The sequence below is a fragment of the Bombus affinis genome, chromosome 1, assembly GCF_024516045.1.
Source record: "Bombus affinis isolate iyBomAffi1 chromosome 1, iyBomAffi1.2, whole genome shotgun sequence".
Classification (NCBI taxonomy): domain Eukaryota; kingdom Metazoa; phylum Arthropoda; class Insecta; order Hymenoptera; family Apidae; genus Bombus; species Bombus affinis.
This window is the reverse complement of record NC_066344.1, coordinates 1,947,493-1,964,349: the sequence shown is the minus strand read 5'-3', so window position 1 is coordinate 1,964,349 and position 16,857 is coordinate 1,947,493. Positions and strand designations below refer to the sequence as shown.

Below are 16,857 nucleotides of genomic sequence, written 5' to 3'. Positions count from 1 at the left end.
TACATCGGGAATGAGTCATATTTGACGATATAAACGATCTTTTGTTTCACATACATGTTTAATCGTATTGCGGTTATATGTATATATATAAATTGTTTACATCATATATTTAATGACAATTATTCGTTTATTACCATCTGAGGCTTCTACGTGTATTATATCTAACATGTGTGTACTATTATCATCGAACACGGCTAATACGTAAAAGTTCCAAGTAATAACTGCAGGAATGGTAAACATCGTACATTTAATGACAATTATTCGTTTATTACCATCTGAGGCTTCTACGTGTATTATATCTAACATGTGTGTACTATTATCATCGAACACGGCTAATACGTAAAAGTTCCAAGTAATAACTGCAGGAATGGTAAACATCGTACATTTAATGACAATTATTCTTTTATTACCATCTGAGGCTTCTACGTGTATTATATCTAACATGTGTGTACTATTATCATCGAACACGGCTAATACGTAAAAGTTCCAAGTAATAACTGCAGGAATGGTAAACATCGTACATTTAATGACAATTATTCGTTTATTACCATCTGAGGCTTCTACGTGTATTATATCTAACATGTGTGTACTATTTTAGAAAAAGTTATCATCGGACAGGGCTAATACGTAAAAATTCCAAGTAACAACTGCAGAAATGGTATACATCGTATATTTAATGACAATTATTCGTCTATTACCATCTGAGGCTTCTACGTGTATTATATCTAACATGTGTGTACTATTTTAGAAAACGTTATTATCGTCGAACAGGGCTAATACGTAAAAATTCCGAGTAACAACTGCAGAAATTGGAAAGTTTCGAAAGGTTTATTTATCTGCGATTGTGTATTCTATCGTGTATATGTATATGGATTTGCGCGATAGAACGTGTTAAAGAAAAAAATGTACCTACTTGTTGATACCATCGAAGTCGCCACCTACACCGATGTGGTCCACGCCAATTAGGTTTTTAATGTAGTAAATGTGCTCGGCGACGTCGGAGACGGTCGCCTGAGAGCCACATTTCACAAAGTAATTATAAAACGTCACCATCACCAATCCACCGTTAGCAGCCTGCAAATGAAATTCCATTTTATGTTGCATCGTTCGATAAAGTCGCTCGAAGTTTCGATCGCGCTTCTTATAAAAAACTTATCCGAGCTTTAATTCCATACGTTCGTGTATCTTCATCCAAAAATTTAAAATGGTATCGTACCGACTTGGCTGGATGGTACCAGAGACGCAATAGCAGGCAAAATTTTTGGGATACGATGGAATTTGGTAATTGAAAAGTTCGAAAGATCGCGTGTTCAAGGTTAACAAATTTGGAAACTCGAGTGTTTGGAAATCTGGGTACCTGAACGTTCGAAAGTTTGAACTTTAAGCAAACTTAGATGACTGGATATTTACAAATTTCAATGTTCGAAGATTCGAGCGTTTGAAAACTTAGAAACCTAAAGATTCGACGCGTTCGGTGAATTTTTCAGACTTCGGAGATTCGAAAACTTGAAAATTTGGAGATCTGGCGACTGGAATCTTTCACCTGAAACAAATAAGAACACGCTAGCTTTCGGATCGGCGAAAAGTTCGATTATTCTGCTCGAAGTCTGAAATCTTGATCGTGCCTTGTATTTACCGCAGATTCTAACCGCAACTATCGTCACGCGTTCCTCTCGATCAAATCTACCGCAATGTTCTCGCGTAACCGCATTTCGTCTGCATCGTACGTACCTGTGTTTCCTCTTTTGGACAACTGTACTGTACCGTAGAAACCTGTCGTAAACTAACCTAAATGTTGGCCCAGAATGTTACGAATCTTATTTTAAAGAACGATCTTTCTTATTTTCGAATAGATAACGAATGAACGTTGTTTTATTCGAGAGGAAAGAATTTATCGACGGCATTGTTTAACATCGTAAAGTAAATGTATTATAGTAAAGTCAAACTTAACAGATTCTATATTGGATTCTTTTCTAAAATTTCTTTCCACGATTCAGAAACGTTATAACGATCGACGACTTGAATAAATGGTAAATTGTTCTTCTCTGATATTTTCTACAGATTTAGCTATGTAATGCTGATTCCCCTTGATCAGAGAATTGCAAAGGATATTTTACTAGCTTATAAGAGAATCGAAGATCTTTTTTAACCATCGAGTAACGGAAGAGCACTTGTGAAATGTCGATCTCGGACAGTTTCAAGCTTCGTAACGAGATAACTCTCTTGTCAAGCTAAAACGATACGTTTACACAGGTTTCTATGTTAAAATATCGCTTAATAATGTTCACTGTGTAATTTTTTGGAATATTTTAAAAATTCATCTCAATTATCGTAAAATAACTTTTACTTGATTTCTATTGTATTATTATTATTATTATATATTATTTTCATTATTTCGTTTTATATCGAGCATATACTGTGTCTATTAGTCTATTAGTCTATTTAATATCGATAAAATATATCTATATACCTATGTATGTTTATGTTTCAAGAACGTGTATAGGTATAGGTGTGTTTTACTGCGTTTTACGGTTATAAAATTAAATTTTCTATTCTTTTCCAAGCACGAGTTACAAAGTACGTGGCAACGAAATCCGATTAGAAATACGCAGGATGTAATAGTTGAATTTATAAAAATTGTCGTTACAATTCCATCTTGCTGTATTCGGAGTTCAATGTTTGTAAAATGAAGCATTCTCCTACGCTGATTGCGCATGTATCTGTGCAAAAACGAGAATACGATTTTCCCTCTATGGGAGAGGAAAGGATAAATTGTCTCGAAAAGAAAATGTCAAACACGGCGTAGTTATCAAGTTGATGATGTATACGTAAGAATTAAAAGTTCTTTCGGGTGGTTTTACAGTTACGAAACGCAGCGTAGAATTCTAACGAGACGAGGAAAAATCTGCCACTCGAGGGGACTCGAGGAAGAAAATTGCGGTTTGTGGAAAGATACGAAGCCAACGAGGAACAGGAGAACAGATAAATCCGTTAATTTCTCGCCCTACTAATTTGTCGTTTAACGAGGGAACGCGAAGAGGTTTCCTATAATGGAGCAGAAAACCCGACAATAGAAACGAATAGCCGGTGGTAAATGTTTCCTGTCACTGGGAGACCAGCTGCACAGATAATCGTCTATCCTCTGGAGAGGAAGAAGAACGATCTGGTGCGAGAGAAAGCGCGAAAACCGTCACTTTTCTTTTCAATTTCGCAACAAATCTACGTAGATCGTTAACAGATCCTCGAACAGGACTTTTATTTGACAAACGTTTTACGAGCTATCGTATAGCAGAGAATATTTTTCCACTATGTACAGCGCTACGAATAATTATAAACTCAAACATATCATATTTTCTTATGTTATTGTAGCGACACATGTTACTGTATGCGTCTTAGGACGTCGCGATACGCAGATGCCTCACATAGTTGTTTTGCCACAGAGGATTAACACTGTACGACGCACATAATGTAATAAACAAACTCTGCTACATGCAACCTACAACCTGCGACAAGTTCAACCCTTTCGGTAGTCCGCCCTCGACCAGTATAAGTAGACGACCAAGTTCTCCACGAATAATGCTATATAAAGCCACGTTAAAACCTATTTGGACCTATGGGATCCAACTATGGGGAACAGCGAGTAATTCCAACATAGAAATTCTCCAAGGATTCCAATCAAAAGCTCTAAGATCCTTAACAGATGCACCTTGGTATGTTACCAATGAAACGATACACCGCGACTTTAAGTTACTCACAGTTAAAGAAGAAATATCCAAATTCAGTAACAGATACAATACAAGAGTTAACAACCACCAAAACCCACTAGTTACTCAATTACTTGACACGACGGATCAGATCCGCAGACTAAAAAGACAATACCCTTTAGATTTAAGCATCAGATTCAACTAGAATCAAACATACTATAAACTCTTATAATCCAAGTTACAGTACCACGCCAAAATAATTTACTTATAATTCTCAATGAGAATTGATTGTAAAAAGTCTACCAAATAAAAAAAAAAGTTCTGCACGAGTCAATATTAGTGCGAATGGATATCAGTATCGAGTCAGTAAGTCAGTCAGTTCAGCGAACTAGTATAACGAATCAATCATATAACGAGTATCATCAAGCGAACAACGCTTGCGATTAACTTTGTATTCTACACTTTAAAATACCTGTAAATATAGTTAATTAAATTAACTCGTCTGATTATTGATTTAACCAACAATACGTCACACCGTCCACCATATTATTTTATTCGATATTTCCAAGAAATCGCTGATCATGTTTGGATAAGCGAAATTGCTTTTGTAGGGGATAAATCGAACGCTGTAGGATATCAGCTCCTGATCATCTCCGTTACATGGAGAATTATCGTCCTTCGTAAATGAAATAGAAGACAGAGAGCCAGCTTTTCAACAAGACAATGTTGCTATTCGTGCAGCCGCTGTTAGGAAGCCGTGGTTCCAGGATTTCGCAATGGAATTATTACCATGGCTAGCGTCGAGTCCTCGTCTGAACCCGATCGAGACCTGCGGGGAATTCCACGAAGAAAAGTTTACGAGCAGGAGAAGTCACCTATAGAAAATATGGTTAAACTTGAATAAAGAATGAAATCCGCAGAGGGTGGATATTCAAAACGAAACTTTAAGTAAGTCAGTGGATAGTATATCTAACAGATTAATAGAAGCAACAAGAAGTAAAGGGAAATACACAAAACATTTAACGAAATCAACGTGTAATATTGACTTTACATCTTTTTTGTAGTCGAAAACATAATTTTAAGAGAAAATTTAATATTTTTCAGACTTCGAAAGAAGACAATTTTTGTTTGTTGCATCGTCAGTTTTGTTTTATATTCTAACATGAAATTATACAGACAATTTCATCGATGTTTCTTCCAGTGTTATGACAAATCTAAAAATAAGGTTTGAGTTTATAATTATTCGCTGCACTGTATACGTATGTCTCTTCATTTTTCTCCAACAACGAAGATGATAATTTAGTTTGAAATATCTTTTAGAAAATTTCCAGAGCTTTTATTATTTATCGGCTGTCTTTTCTTCAAATTTAATACCAAAGCTCCCGCCTATCTTTCCTTTATGAAATTTGAATTTAATTTTCGTTCTGCTCCTGAGAATGTGTCTTTCCCTTATCCTTTTCCCTTCTCGAGGGAGGATCGGTAATTTTAATAATTTGAATATAATTAGATTTATTTCTTTTATTCATTCCGATATATTAATCTTTTTCAGCGAAATATTTATCTTAATTTAAATTTAATTAAACAGGAAAACAGTCGAATAACGCGGCTCCTGCTTACCAGCTGCCTTAAAATGTCGTCGGGAACGTTCCTCGAGGAATTACAAATAGCGAAGGCCGAGGAGTGAGAAAAAATGACGGGTGCTTTGCTGGCTCTTAATGCGTCCCTCATGGTTGCCCTCGCTGTATGACTAAGGTCTATCAGCATTCCCAGCCTATTCATTTCCTGAACTACTGTTTTCCCGAACGCCGTTAGACCGCCTCCTGAAACAAACGAGAACTTAGCTTTCTCCCTCTCTCTACTTACTGTCGAAACATTTATCTGCCTGATACAACGAAACTTTGGATTTTTCATTTTCCAATCGCGTTATGCTATTAATATATCTTTTTATAGCTTGTCGGGATTCGTTAGAAATTTTGGGCGTGAAATAATTAATAAGTATAACAAAAGCTATTGACAATGTTCCTGGGCTCAATAACGAATCCACGGTCAACGGGTAAACTCTTTGTACAATGGAATACATTTTGTAGCACGCAGACACGTTAACTCAGACGCTGGGTTACTTTCAGACTCCCTCCAAGTCAAAGACAGAAAACTCTCCAAGGAGATTGCAAAATAAAAGACAGATACAGTTACATATGTCAAATACATATCGATCGGGAATATCAACAAATTCCCAAGCGCCGTAACTAGGCAGTTCCACGTAAACCAGCATTGCTCCTGATCAAGACTTGATTGTTTATACAGCGAATCCTTCAACACTAGTACCTCCTCTGTAAGACATTTCGTTCATCCCGTGACCGTGGCTACGTTCGGCGACCAGTTATGTCACCTTGAGCCCAAGTATTGGGGAATCTTCCAAAAGAAAGGCCCGATGTCCCTACATCTCCGACAAGCTTATATAATATAGTATGATAATATAATAATGAGTATAATGAAGATTACATAATACACCATGTTTCATTGAATATGTACGCGATAGTCGCGATACCGAATATTTTTAATTTCATTATCATTTCAGTGTGAAAAATGTCGAAGTAATTATTTCGAGAAAAACTCTGCACCTTTTCTTTTGTATATCCGTGACCCGGAGAATATGCTGTTACGAAGAGAATAGAATTTAGTGAAAAAAATTGAAATAAAGAGAGATGCATATCATTGTGTCTTTGAATATAAGTTTTGTTTTGGGTTACAAGGTCTAGAAACAGAAGAGCTATAGGTAGATTTCTATCGCTGTTTCTTGTAGCCTTCAGCTAGAGCTACACACCAATGTTAACTTTTTGGTAATGTCCTTTGCCATAAATATATGAACGTGCTCCCTATCATCCTTCTTCTATTGTATCGTAACACTGAAAGAATGAGGATCTGAATCAGTATACACTATACCTGTACTTATACCTATACTTATTTCGATATATTTTTCTATTACAAATTCATCCACTCGTTCCCCTATCAGTCGACCTCAATAAATTAAATTCACCATATTGTACTTTATTAATTATTCAACATTCGTGTGAAACGAATTATCGCTAGCAGTAAAATCACTTGCAAATCATATTGCCTTTAACTGTATATTCTACGTGTTCTTACCAGTTAAGTTATATTCTACCTGTCAACCTCAACACAAAATAAAGTTCCATTGCAAATATTTTTGTATCTAGATTGTTATATATTTATAAGAAATTTCAAGCCATGAAAGTGCAGAGAGCGCGCGTAAAGTGCAGAAATATATAAAACACTCCAAGTATAGTACTCGTAATAACATTTATTGGGTAAAGTTAATTTCTATTTATTTCTCGCTTTTTTAAAAATTACGTTTACTTAAATATTCATAGTTTATCTATATTACTCACCATCCTCCTCTTCGTCTTCTACCGACGAACTTTTCGCCCACGGTGTGTTACAAGTGTGCGTGAGTGTGAGATACCGTACACCCAATTGATACAGTGTTCTTAAAACAGCTAAACTACTTCCTAGGCTATGTCCACCTTCCACCCCGATCAATGAAGCTATCCTGCCTCTTTCGTGAGCATCTAGAATCTCTGAAAATTAAGTCAGTATCACCTGTACAATCTCGTTTGTAGACATAGTATTGAGTTACGTACTTATTTATTTCCTAGTAATTATTTATTTCCTCGGTTTTGTTCTTTCTGAGTGTTAACTTAGACCGTTAAGTGTTAACACTTAGCCAACCGAATAGGGAGATCTCCCCGTTTGATCACGCAACGATGTTCTTCACAGAGGGGAGATCTGCCTTTTTCACTTTGGCAACGCGTTTTCTTTTTTTTTTGTTGTTGTTGTTATTATCAGTTATTGTTTACCTGGAATTGTTCCCAATTAATTGCGCCACCTTCTCTGCTTTTATAAAGTACAATATATAATAAAATACATCAGCCTAAGCGATGTTAAAATTAATTAAAAAGTTACACTATCAGTTATGGCTAAATAAAGTTATAATCGAACGATACCACACTGTAAACAAATATTAGAATGCATTATGAATTTTTCATTTCACGTTCAAGTCGTGTTATTTATCTTTAGTCACCTTCGATGTTTTTAATTTCACCTATATTTTTTAATACTTTTAATATATACTTTTGATATGATGTTTCGTATAAACAATATTTGAAATCGTTAAATAAAATCATTACCGCGAAATATAATTAACCGCTTAAATAATTTCTAGACTTCTTTGTTTTTTAAGCATTGAATATTAGTCCTCGATACTTGGAAAAATCCGCGGTGGAAACGTATGGCTCGCTGTGGGGCGCGCTGTTGGCTGAGTGTTAACTCATCGCGTTTGGTATATCCTCTTTCGAAGAAAACAAAGGAAACTACCTATTTAACATAGTTTACGTCCAGCTGGACAAATTGTAAAGTATAAATTAAATAATAAAAAAAAAGAGTAAGATAAGATAAAGATAAATCTTTCTTGCTAATCATCGTAGTCACTTATCTTTATTATTTCGTTTTTTTCTTTAGTTTCGCGCTTATCACGCGTATTATATTTTTCTTTCTTTTTAACGATTTGTCTGCTTAAGAAACAGAGGGTAGTCAGGGAGCGGTAGAGTTCAGATTTGTGGCTGTTTCAGATAATCGTGAAAGATACTCACCCGTTGAAGATGCAGCGAACTGCATGTGTTGCGAGTACTTGTCTATGAGCCTCTTAATGAGGTCCACCTGCTCCAGAGTCAGCTGGACCGCGTTGAGATGCTGCGACTCGCACGGCACGTAAGCAGCCCAAAACTGTGAACAAGGTACGAGCCGGATTATTCTTTGGTTAATTAGGAAGAGCAGAGAAAGAGAGGAAGAAATATCGTCGAGGCTGAATACGCTTGCAAGGAACGTAGGTATGCGAAAAATGAACGAAAATTTTCTCTTTTGAGAAAGTCAAAACCGCGTGTTTACGGCACGATATTTCCTTTAGAATCTTCCACGATATTTCTAATTTCGTTTCTTCGCACGTTTTTAGAACAACGTAATTCGTTGTTTGAAAGACACGTAGTGGCTGACGTTGATGTATTATGTCGCTATTATTTTCCTATTTTTGGATGTAATATCTCAGCAATTTCGCTGATACTCTCAGTATTTCAATTTTCATATTTTAAGATCTTTGTATTTTATTAATATTTTAAATTTTTTAGAAATATTTTAATTCAATTGCTTTCCACTATACGTTACGTTTTAGCGTATCACGTTTCTCTGGCTTTTCTATACCATATACTTTTTAATTTTCTTCGTTCTCCTTTCGTTTAGTCGTTTAAAAGGCGATTTATATTTTTATATCGTTCGACGATTAATTTGCAAGATCGAGAATATTTTGATAAATTTTTGAATTACGTATATTCCATACGTTGCCTCTTTTATCACGTAATCCATTATATCAGTCAGCTGAGAAAGTTGGGTGAACAGAGTTCGCAACACATTCAACTAAAACGTCTGATGATCGATGGGCAACGTTGCTCGAATTTTGGTTCATTATTGCAGTTTAATAAGATCGTTGTCCATTATTGTACTCCAATTTATTACGTATTACTTTATCCTGCGAAACTGTGACAAATTTTATGAGGGTGGTTCTACGCTCGTGATTCATCGTACCGCAAATATGGTATCACGTAGCGTCCATAAATAATCGTCTGCATGAAAATTCGTTGTAACTTGCGGTTAATCGAGCCACAAAGATTGCAACGATATAGTTATAGCAACTGGCGAGGTTCAATTTCGAATAAAAATGAAAATACGAATATGTCAATTTTCCTTTGTCTCTCGTCGTATCCATTTTGTTGTTATTTTACGATTTAGAGGTAGGATCGCGTTAGTTATTATTATGTTATATAGATAATAAATCCACACTTCTCGGAGCAAAAAAAACTTTATTGCACACACTTAGAAGGGTCACAAACGAATGAATGGAAAAAGGCAAGAGGGGTCCTAAAACTATCGATCAGGTCTATCGACCGTGTCTAGGAACAACTTCTAGTTACTCCTTTTGTAACTAGCATATAGATGGCGAGCGAGAACTCACGTTGTTATTTTCAACACATTTTCTAATTTAATTCGATTTCAAATTTATAATTATTTTCAGAATTCTTTGAACGTAACGAAACGAATCGATGAATCGTAGCGAATACCAAAAAATTTTTACGACGACGCAGCTTTCTAAGCAGGAAATTTCAGTGACTGTGAAACTTTGAAAATAGCGATCGATTAATTGCAGTTTTATCGGTTTCACAATTTTTAGATTCATTTTTATAATAAGGCTGGACAATGTGTGTTATAACATTTTTCACGCGTTCTCTGAAATATCGATTTCCTCTCAGGTTTGATATTTTCGCTGTTTTCGAACAACGCTACGAGTAATGAATTTTTATCGACGAGCGGAAGCTTCGGATTATAAATAATAAATAATAAATAAATAGCAGGTGAAACTCTGTTGCTTTCGTTAAATAATTAAACGAATCGAATCGAAACTTTTGACACGCATACCGAAGTTAAAAAACAGTTCGATAATTTATCTCCGCCTCTATTTATTTTTACTTTTATTTTCATTTTGATTATTCGTAATCGAAACCCGTCTCGCCCGGGCAAATAGGAAATTATTTTTCGCGACAGAATAAATTGAATTTGCAGAAAATTGAAGGCGAGAGTTTGTCGCGTAAAACAGAAAATGCAAAGCAGAAAGAAGGAACATCGAAAAAGAAAATTGTTGCGTTGTGGTTACGCAATATACGGAAGATGATGTACTAGACATAGAACATTTTTTCATCTTCCGTTTTCTCTTACGTATACAGTCCTCGCCTGGGAGCGGAGATTGGTTTCCTTTATGGTTCCTTGTGGCGAACTTCTGTTTTCCTTAGGGAAAAACAAGTGTAACCGGAAACGAATGAATTACACGTTCGTTGAAACTTATTTTCTGATTCAATTTTCGTAATACTCTTCTATCAGCATAGATGGACTCGTAAGAAAATAAGAAATTTGTTCAACGATGTTAACTTGTTATTATCGTAATTCGCTGACGTGTACAAATCACTTTGCTTCTACGACGGTTCTTGATATTTTCTCTGGTTGGACCTTTTATTTTATTTGGAAGTAGCTTACAACCAATTCTCATTGAGAATTATAAGTAAATTATTCTGGCGTGGTACTATAACCTGAATAATAAATGATTATCGTATGTTTGGTTCCAGCTGAATCTAACGTTTAAATCTAAAGGGTAATGTCTTTTTAGCCTGCGGATCTAATCCGTCGTGTCAATTAATTAAATAACTAGTGGTGTTACGACCGTTCGCGAAGAGACGCGATCGCGAGGAAAACGCGTCAGCGAAAGGCGTAAATTCTTCCTACAATTCTGACAATCGACGCCGCGAATCGGTAGTTCCCCTGTTTCGATTAGGATAACACAGGTAGTTCAAATGATTGTAACACTGAAATAACAGGGTTAATATAAGCTTTCATTTCCAACAATATTTAAAATTATAACGAGCACGTCACAAATGATTTAACGATGATACAACTCGTTTGTTATTACAATTCGACCCGACTTTATAATATTTCTCGATGTATTCGTTAGACTAAGCGACCTGGATTTTATTCGTCTGAATCTCTCGATGCACTCCGTTCGAATCCTCAAATGATACTAACTGCCCTTTGATTTTTTCCTTTGTCTTCTTTGGGGGACGACCCCCACCACGCTCGACTCTCGCAACCGTTCGCGCCTATGATCACGTATGCCACCTTCTTTGTGTAAAATAACGGACCGAAGGCGAATCGATGTTTCTAGAACTCGCTGCTTGACGACAGCTATACGCTTATCGCTACCTTGGGTATATTTTGCCGGTCATGTAAGACGATCTGTCCGCGACACTGTGGTACCAAGGGAGACGGTTAGGAACATGGCCTATAGTAAGCCTCGGGGCGTAACAAGTGGGTTTTGGTTGTAGTTAATTCTTATGTTATATCTATTGCTGAATTTGGATATTTTTTCTTTAACTGTAGGTAACTTAAGGTCACGGTGTATCGTTTCAATGGTAACATACCAAGGTGCCATCTATTAAGGATCTTGGAGTTTTTGATTGGAATCGTTGAAGAATTTCTATGTTGGAATTACTCGCTGTTTACCATAGTGGTTGGACTTAAAATGGACAATGGTGTTTTCCAATTCTTAGGCTCTACTTTTATTTCTTAATCTCGTTAGATCTAAAGTGCACAATACTTTTCAATTCGTTCGTTATTACGGTAGAACCACGTTCATCTGGACTCCATTTATTCGAACGAAATTCCAGTTAATGTCCGATCAGCCGAACTTTTGCCGGCTCGATTCACTTGTCTGAACGCGAGCCCCCCTATTATGCGAAGGAAAAATAATGGGTAACGAGGAAAATCGGTGATCTCCTATTAAACGAACTCCAATTACATAAATTACTTGCCCGTTGACAAATTCAGATAAATCGAGTTTTATTCTTCTATTACGGACTAATGATATAGCCACGTACAACTTTGACTATTTGGTGTGCAAAGTTGAATTAAAAGATATTAGGTCGTCCGAAAAGTTTCTTTCGCTTTATAAGGAAATAATGGATACACAACATTTTCCGTTTTATATTATTTTATCGAATTACGTACGATCCATTTTGCTTTATCAAGATAAAGATTACGATTACGATTCGACAGATTAGGTTTCATGTTTGTATTAAAATTTGTATTGTTTGTATCGTAAAAGACGCGTCTGTAAAAGAAAGACATCTATCGGGCGAATTATAAACAACGTCGCGAGAAAGCCGAAGTGGCGACAGGCCCAACAATGTATCGTCGATCCTTCGATCGAATAGTTTCGTGGAAAAGGCTTGCGTGACTCTGGCCACGAGCGGTTGCGGAACACGTGCGTGGTGGGGGTAAGATAAAAGACAAAGGGATGCTAAGGGAGAAAGACGAATTAGCAGTCAGTGTTAGTTGAGAAGCCAGAGAGTGCGAGTTGAGAAGCCAGAGAGTGTGAATCGAGATGTCAGGGAGATAGTGTTGCTAGCGTTGTCGAGAGAATGTGGTCCGCGTAAGAGAGAGCGTTGGATCCGTGGTGACGAGAGTTGCAAATTAACTATCTAATTGTCTTAATTATAATACGTTATTGTGATTAGTTCGCGTTAAACAACCATCGTTTCCTGTTTAACCAACATCTGTCTAATCCATTTATGTAAATGAACTAATTATAGTAAAGATCCTACACTAATATATTGCAATTTGCCAGACTCTAGCAAACCTGCTTTATCCTAACGTTATTATTCTCGACAGTTGATCGTTCGTGTTGTCTCCTAAAACGCAAACTATGTTCAACCGAGTGGAAAACTAAACCGCGAAACATCGTACAATCTCGTTCTCTAAATTCCATCGTACGTTTCGTAGGTGGGGACACGCGTCGCGATTTCGCTGACGATTCTCAGGATCGTTGGTTGCTGCGACGAATGCTCGGCTGGGTGGCGCGGTAATGGCATATCCAGCGCGAACGTGGCAAAAGGAAAAGTGGAAAAACGAGAAACAGCCGAGCAGGAAGAAAGCCAACCGGCTAGGTAGCTGCTACGTAAAAAGAAGCAGTCAGAAAACCTGGAGAACCGGTAACGAGCTTGCGGTGGAAAACGCTGGCGCAACGCGCAGAGAGGGATGATATCGGGCTTGCTCGTGTTTGTGCAACGTAATATCGGGCCGTTTTCTGTTTCGCCAGCTAGCGCACACTATCGTTGCCGTGTGTTTCATTATGTGTGTCGCGTTACACGGTTACCTTGGCGAAGAAGCAACGTTTTCTGTGTCATCTCGCGGCAACCTTGTCTTTCTTAATATTGCCGCTCCCGGGGATATCCGGCTCACTGCGCTGAAACGTTGCTTGCCGGATTTGAAACGGCTCTCACCGAACGACGAATATTGCGTCGACCGTCTGTCCGATTTCTGCCCTTTGCACGCTGTCTCGCGCGAAACTCCAAACGTTCTATACGTACGCTGTCGTTCGTAAACATCGCACGGCCATAATTTCGTGGGTTTGTATGAACGATACAGAATGTTATTAATTAATGGAGAAGTAAATAGGTAGAAGCGATTTCCGATTTTCATCTTCTGCGTATTCTGACTCGTACGAAACTGCGAGCGTTTTCTATGTACACCGACGTCCCTAAGTATCGTTTATATTGATAGTATCGAATATTGATAATTAATGGCAAACTAATTAGAGATTAAGTAGCTACTATTTGCTTGGGGTTTCTGTGAAATAACAAACAAATATATCATGTAGTATATGTATCTGTATGACGCGATATGAAATTTAATTAGAATTAATCAGGATAGTTTCTCTATCGTAGAGAAACGTTTTGCATGTTTCTGCGTAGTTTGACATTCAAACGAGTCGAGAACAACGTATTCCTTAAATGGTAATGCTCTTTGTTACATAAACGTGTTAAAAAATAAATAAACTTTATTGTTACATAAATATTGTACGATAGCTAACAAGAATAAGAACAACATCCGTGTTTCCTAGTTTATAATCTTGCCAACGAATTATACTCTATCATAAATAAACAAGCGTTTATATTTATTTTAGAGCCGTGATATACAGGTATTTTTATAGAAATTTTAAAAGAAACCGTACAATTGTCTGTTTTTATTCGTTCTTCTTTCGTAATTTAATTTTTGTTTTGTCAATTTACGAAAGATGTTGAAAAATGAAGGCACTTCGTATGTTATAAATAATCGTATTCACACGAATATGTATAAATGTGTGACGATACATCCTGTGTATATTTCCTTTCGTTAATAGCGAAAGACGAACCAAAGAAAATTTGTGTCTTAGAGGAAACTGGATATTTGGAGAAAATATCTTTTTATGTTATCGATGCGATTCAGCTGAAAATTTCCTTTCTTTTTTTTGTAATACAGCAATATTCTCGAGATAGCTTTTATTATACTTGGTAGTAATTACTGAAAGCGTTACTTTTTATTTTCGTACAGCTTTTAAGCTCTGAAAGGTTTTAAAGCGTAGGCAAACGAGACTGGAAAAGACTTTCACAGTAATCCAATGGTAAGCAGGGTATAGAAGTTATTCTCTTCAATCGACATGCAAGGTTATTTGCAACGCTGTTTCATCGTAATGGTTCCTCTGTTAGAGCAAAATTAGTCGAATGGGATTTAATGAAGTGGACATACAGATTCTGGTAAACGGTTTTGCAATTAAGTATTCCGGATGCGGTTCTTTTCATTGTTCTTTTCAATGTTCCTCTTTTCATTATGAATTTTCCAATATAGTGTACGTTAACATTTCATCAGCAACTTTCCCTCTGACGTTATACGTGTCAGTAGCGTTTTATTCAATCTTTTAAATATTCATTTTGCAAATTTGAATCATCCATTAAGCACAGAAAGAGTAATTACTTTAATTGGCAGAGTAATTTTACATACAGAGAAAATCTACTTTAGTTCTGAGATCAATATTTTCTGAGAAAAAGGCATATATTGCAATAAATAAATATATGGTACCAAACATATGGCAAGTGACACAATTTCTCTAAATTTTAGAGACACAATTTTCTTTTGCTATTGTATTTGTCATTCTACTACATCCTATATGTTCCATCCAAAGATATTATTAAAAAAACACTACAGCATATAAAAATACACATTTATTCTCTCAACTTTTGTAAATTACGTAAAAACTGCTAAACCTCATCAACGACAAACGGAATGTTTTTATATAACTAGTAATATTTAACAACAATTTCTTCTCTATGAGTGATCTATTGCAGCATCTGTGCGTTTCAATGTTTTTGGATATAACACATATAAATGATTCCTCCTAAATAAAAGATAACTCAAATTTAATCAAATATTAAACTGTTAAAATTGTATATTAATATTTTATATTATATTAGATTGTCCGGAGAGTGTCTTTCTTTCGCAAACGTGTCTTTTACAACAGTGTACCTTCATACAAACGTGAAACCAAGTCTGTGAAATGTCACGGTGTTTATCTCAATAGAACAAAATGGATTCGACAAAATAATATAAAACAAAGAACGTTGTACGTCTATTATTTCCTCATAAAACGAAAGAAACTTTTCGGACAACCTAATATATACAGGGTGGTTGGTAACTGGTGGCACATGCGGAAAGAGGGTGATTCTAAGCGAAAAAAGAAGTCGAGAATATAGAATAAAAATTGTTCGTTTGAGGCTTTGTTTTCGAGAAAATCGACTTTGAATTTTATTTATGGAGCCATATTAAATCAATTGTCTATTCTGAAGAAGTCGCCAGTTGCGAGCAATTGAAAGAAAAGATTATTGTAGCCTTTCATACCTTAAAACAATCGAATACGTTAGAAAGTGTTCATAGAAATTTAATTAGAAGAGCAGAAGTATGTGTTCGGCAGAATGGGCAATATTTTCAGCAATTTTTGTAATAATAAATTTTATGATTACTTCATATTATTTCATTATGTATTCCTAATTTTCCGTTACGGCAAAAACAAACTTAAACTGCGATAATATCCATCGAGACAACGATCTACAGTGAGATCCGTTATAACGAGACCTGATAAAGTGCACGCGTACCGAGCCAACATTCAAAGTCGATTTTCTCGAAAACAAAGCCTCAAACGAAAAATTTTTATTCTATATTTTCGACTTCTTTTTTCGCCTAGAATCACCCCCTTTCCGCTTGTACCACCAGTTACCAAGCACCCTGTATATAAAAATCTTATATCCCTTTATTGTATATTTTATAACGTACTAATCCAACATATACTGTCACAAAACTTAGTTACGATTAGAAAACGATCAAACGACTAACAATAAACGGCGCACGATTGCAAATTTTCGTGCGACAGTGTATACGAACCACCTGTTCTCTTCAACTGCGAAATGTCCGTTTCCTATCGCACTTTCGGACGAATAAGTTGAACACGCGAAAGGTCGAATGTCCTGCCGCCTGCACCGCAAGTCACGATCGAGCTGCTTATAATTATAAACGTGCTTCGAGCGCTTCAGATTCAACGACTGATCAATACGTTAAATCTGTTTAGTTCGCCATATCTTTGATATTCTGTCCCGATAAATCGCTTCGATAC

The 16,857-nt window shown here is 36.2% G+C and overlaps 1 protein-coding gene across 3 annotated transcripts in view; it reads right to left on the bottom strand.

The window, feature by feature from the left end:
- The window catches only part of LOC126915938 (dipeptidase 1-like), a 235,620-nt gene that overhangs the window by 4,566 nt on the left and 214,197 nt on the right, over positions 1-16,857 (bottom strand). For 2 of the 3 annotated variants that reach the window (XM_050721131.1, XM_050721109.1), the window contains exons 3-6: positions 8,375-8,507; positions 7,115-7,303; positions 5,322-5,524; positions 914-1,074 (exon numbers count right to left, since the gene is read on the bottom strand). In XM_050721131.1, coding sequence (XP_050577088.1) covers positions 914-1,074; positions 5,322-5,524; positions 7,115-7,303; positions 8,375-8,507 — 686 coding nt within the window. The remainder of the gene's footprint in view (positions 1-913; positions 1,075-5,321; positions 5,525-7,114; positions 7,304-8,374; positions 8,508-16,857) is intronic. The other variant, XM_050721120.1, reaches the window with a different exon arrangement.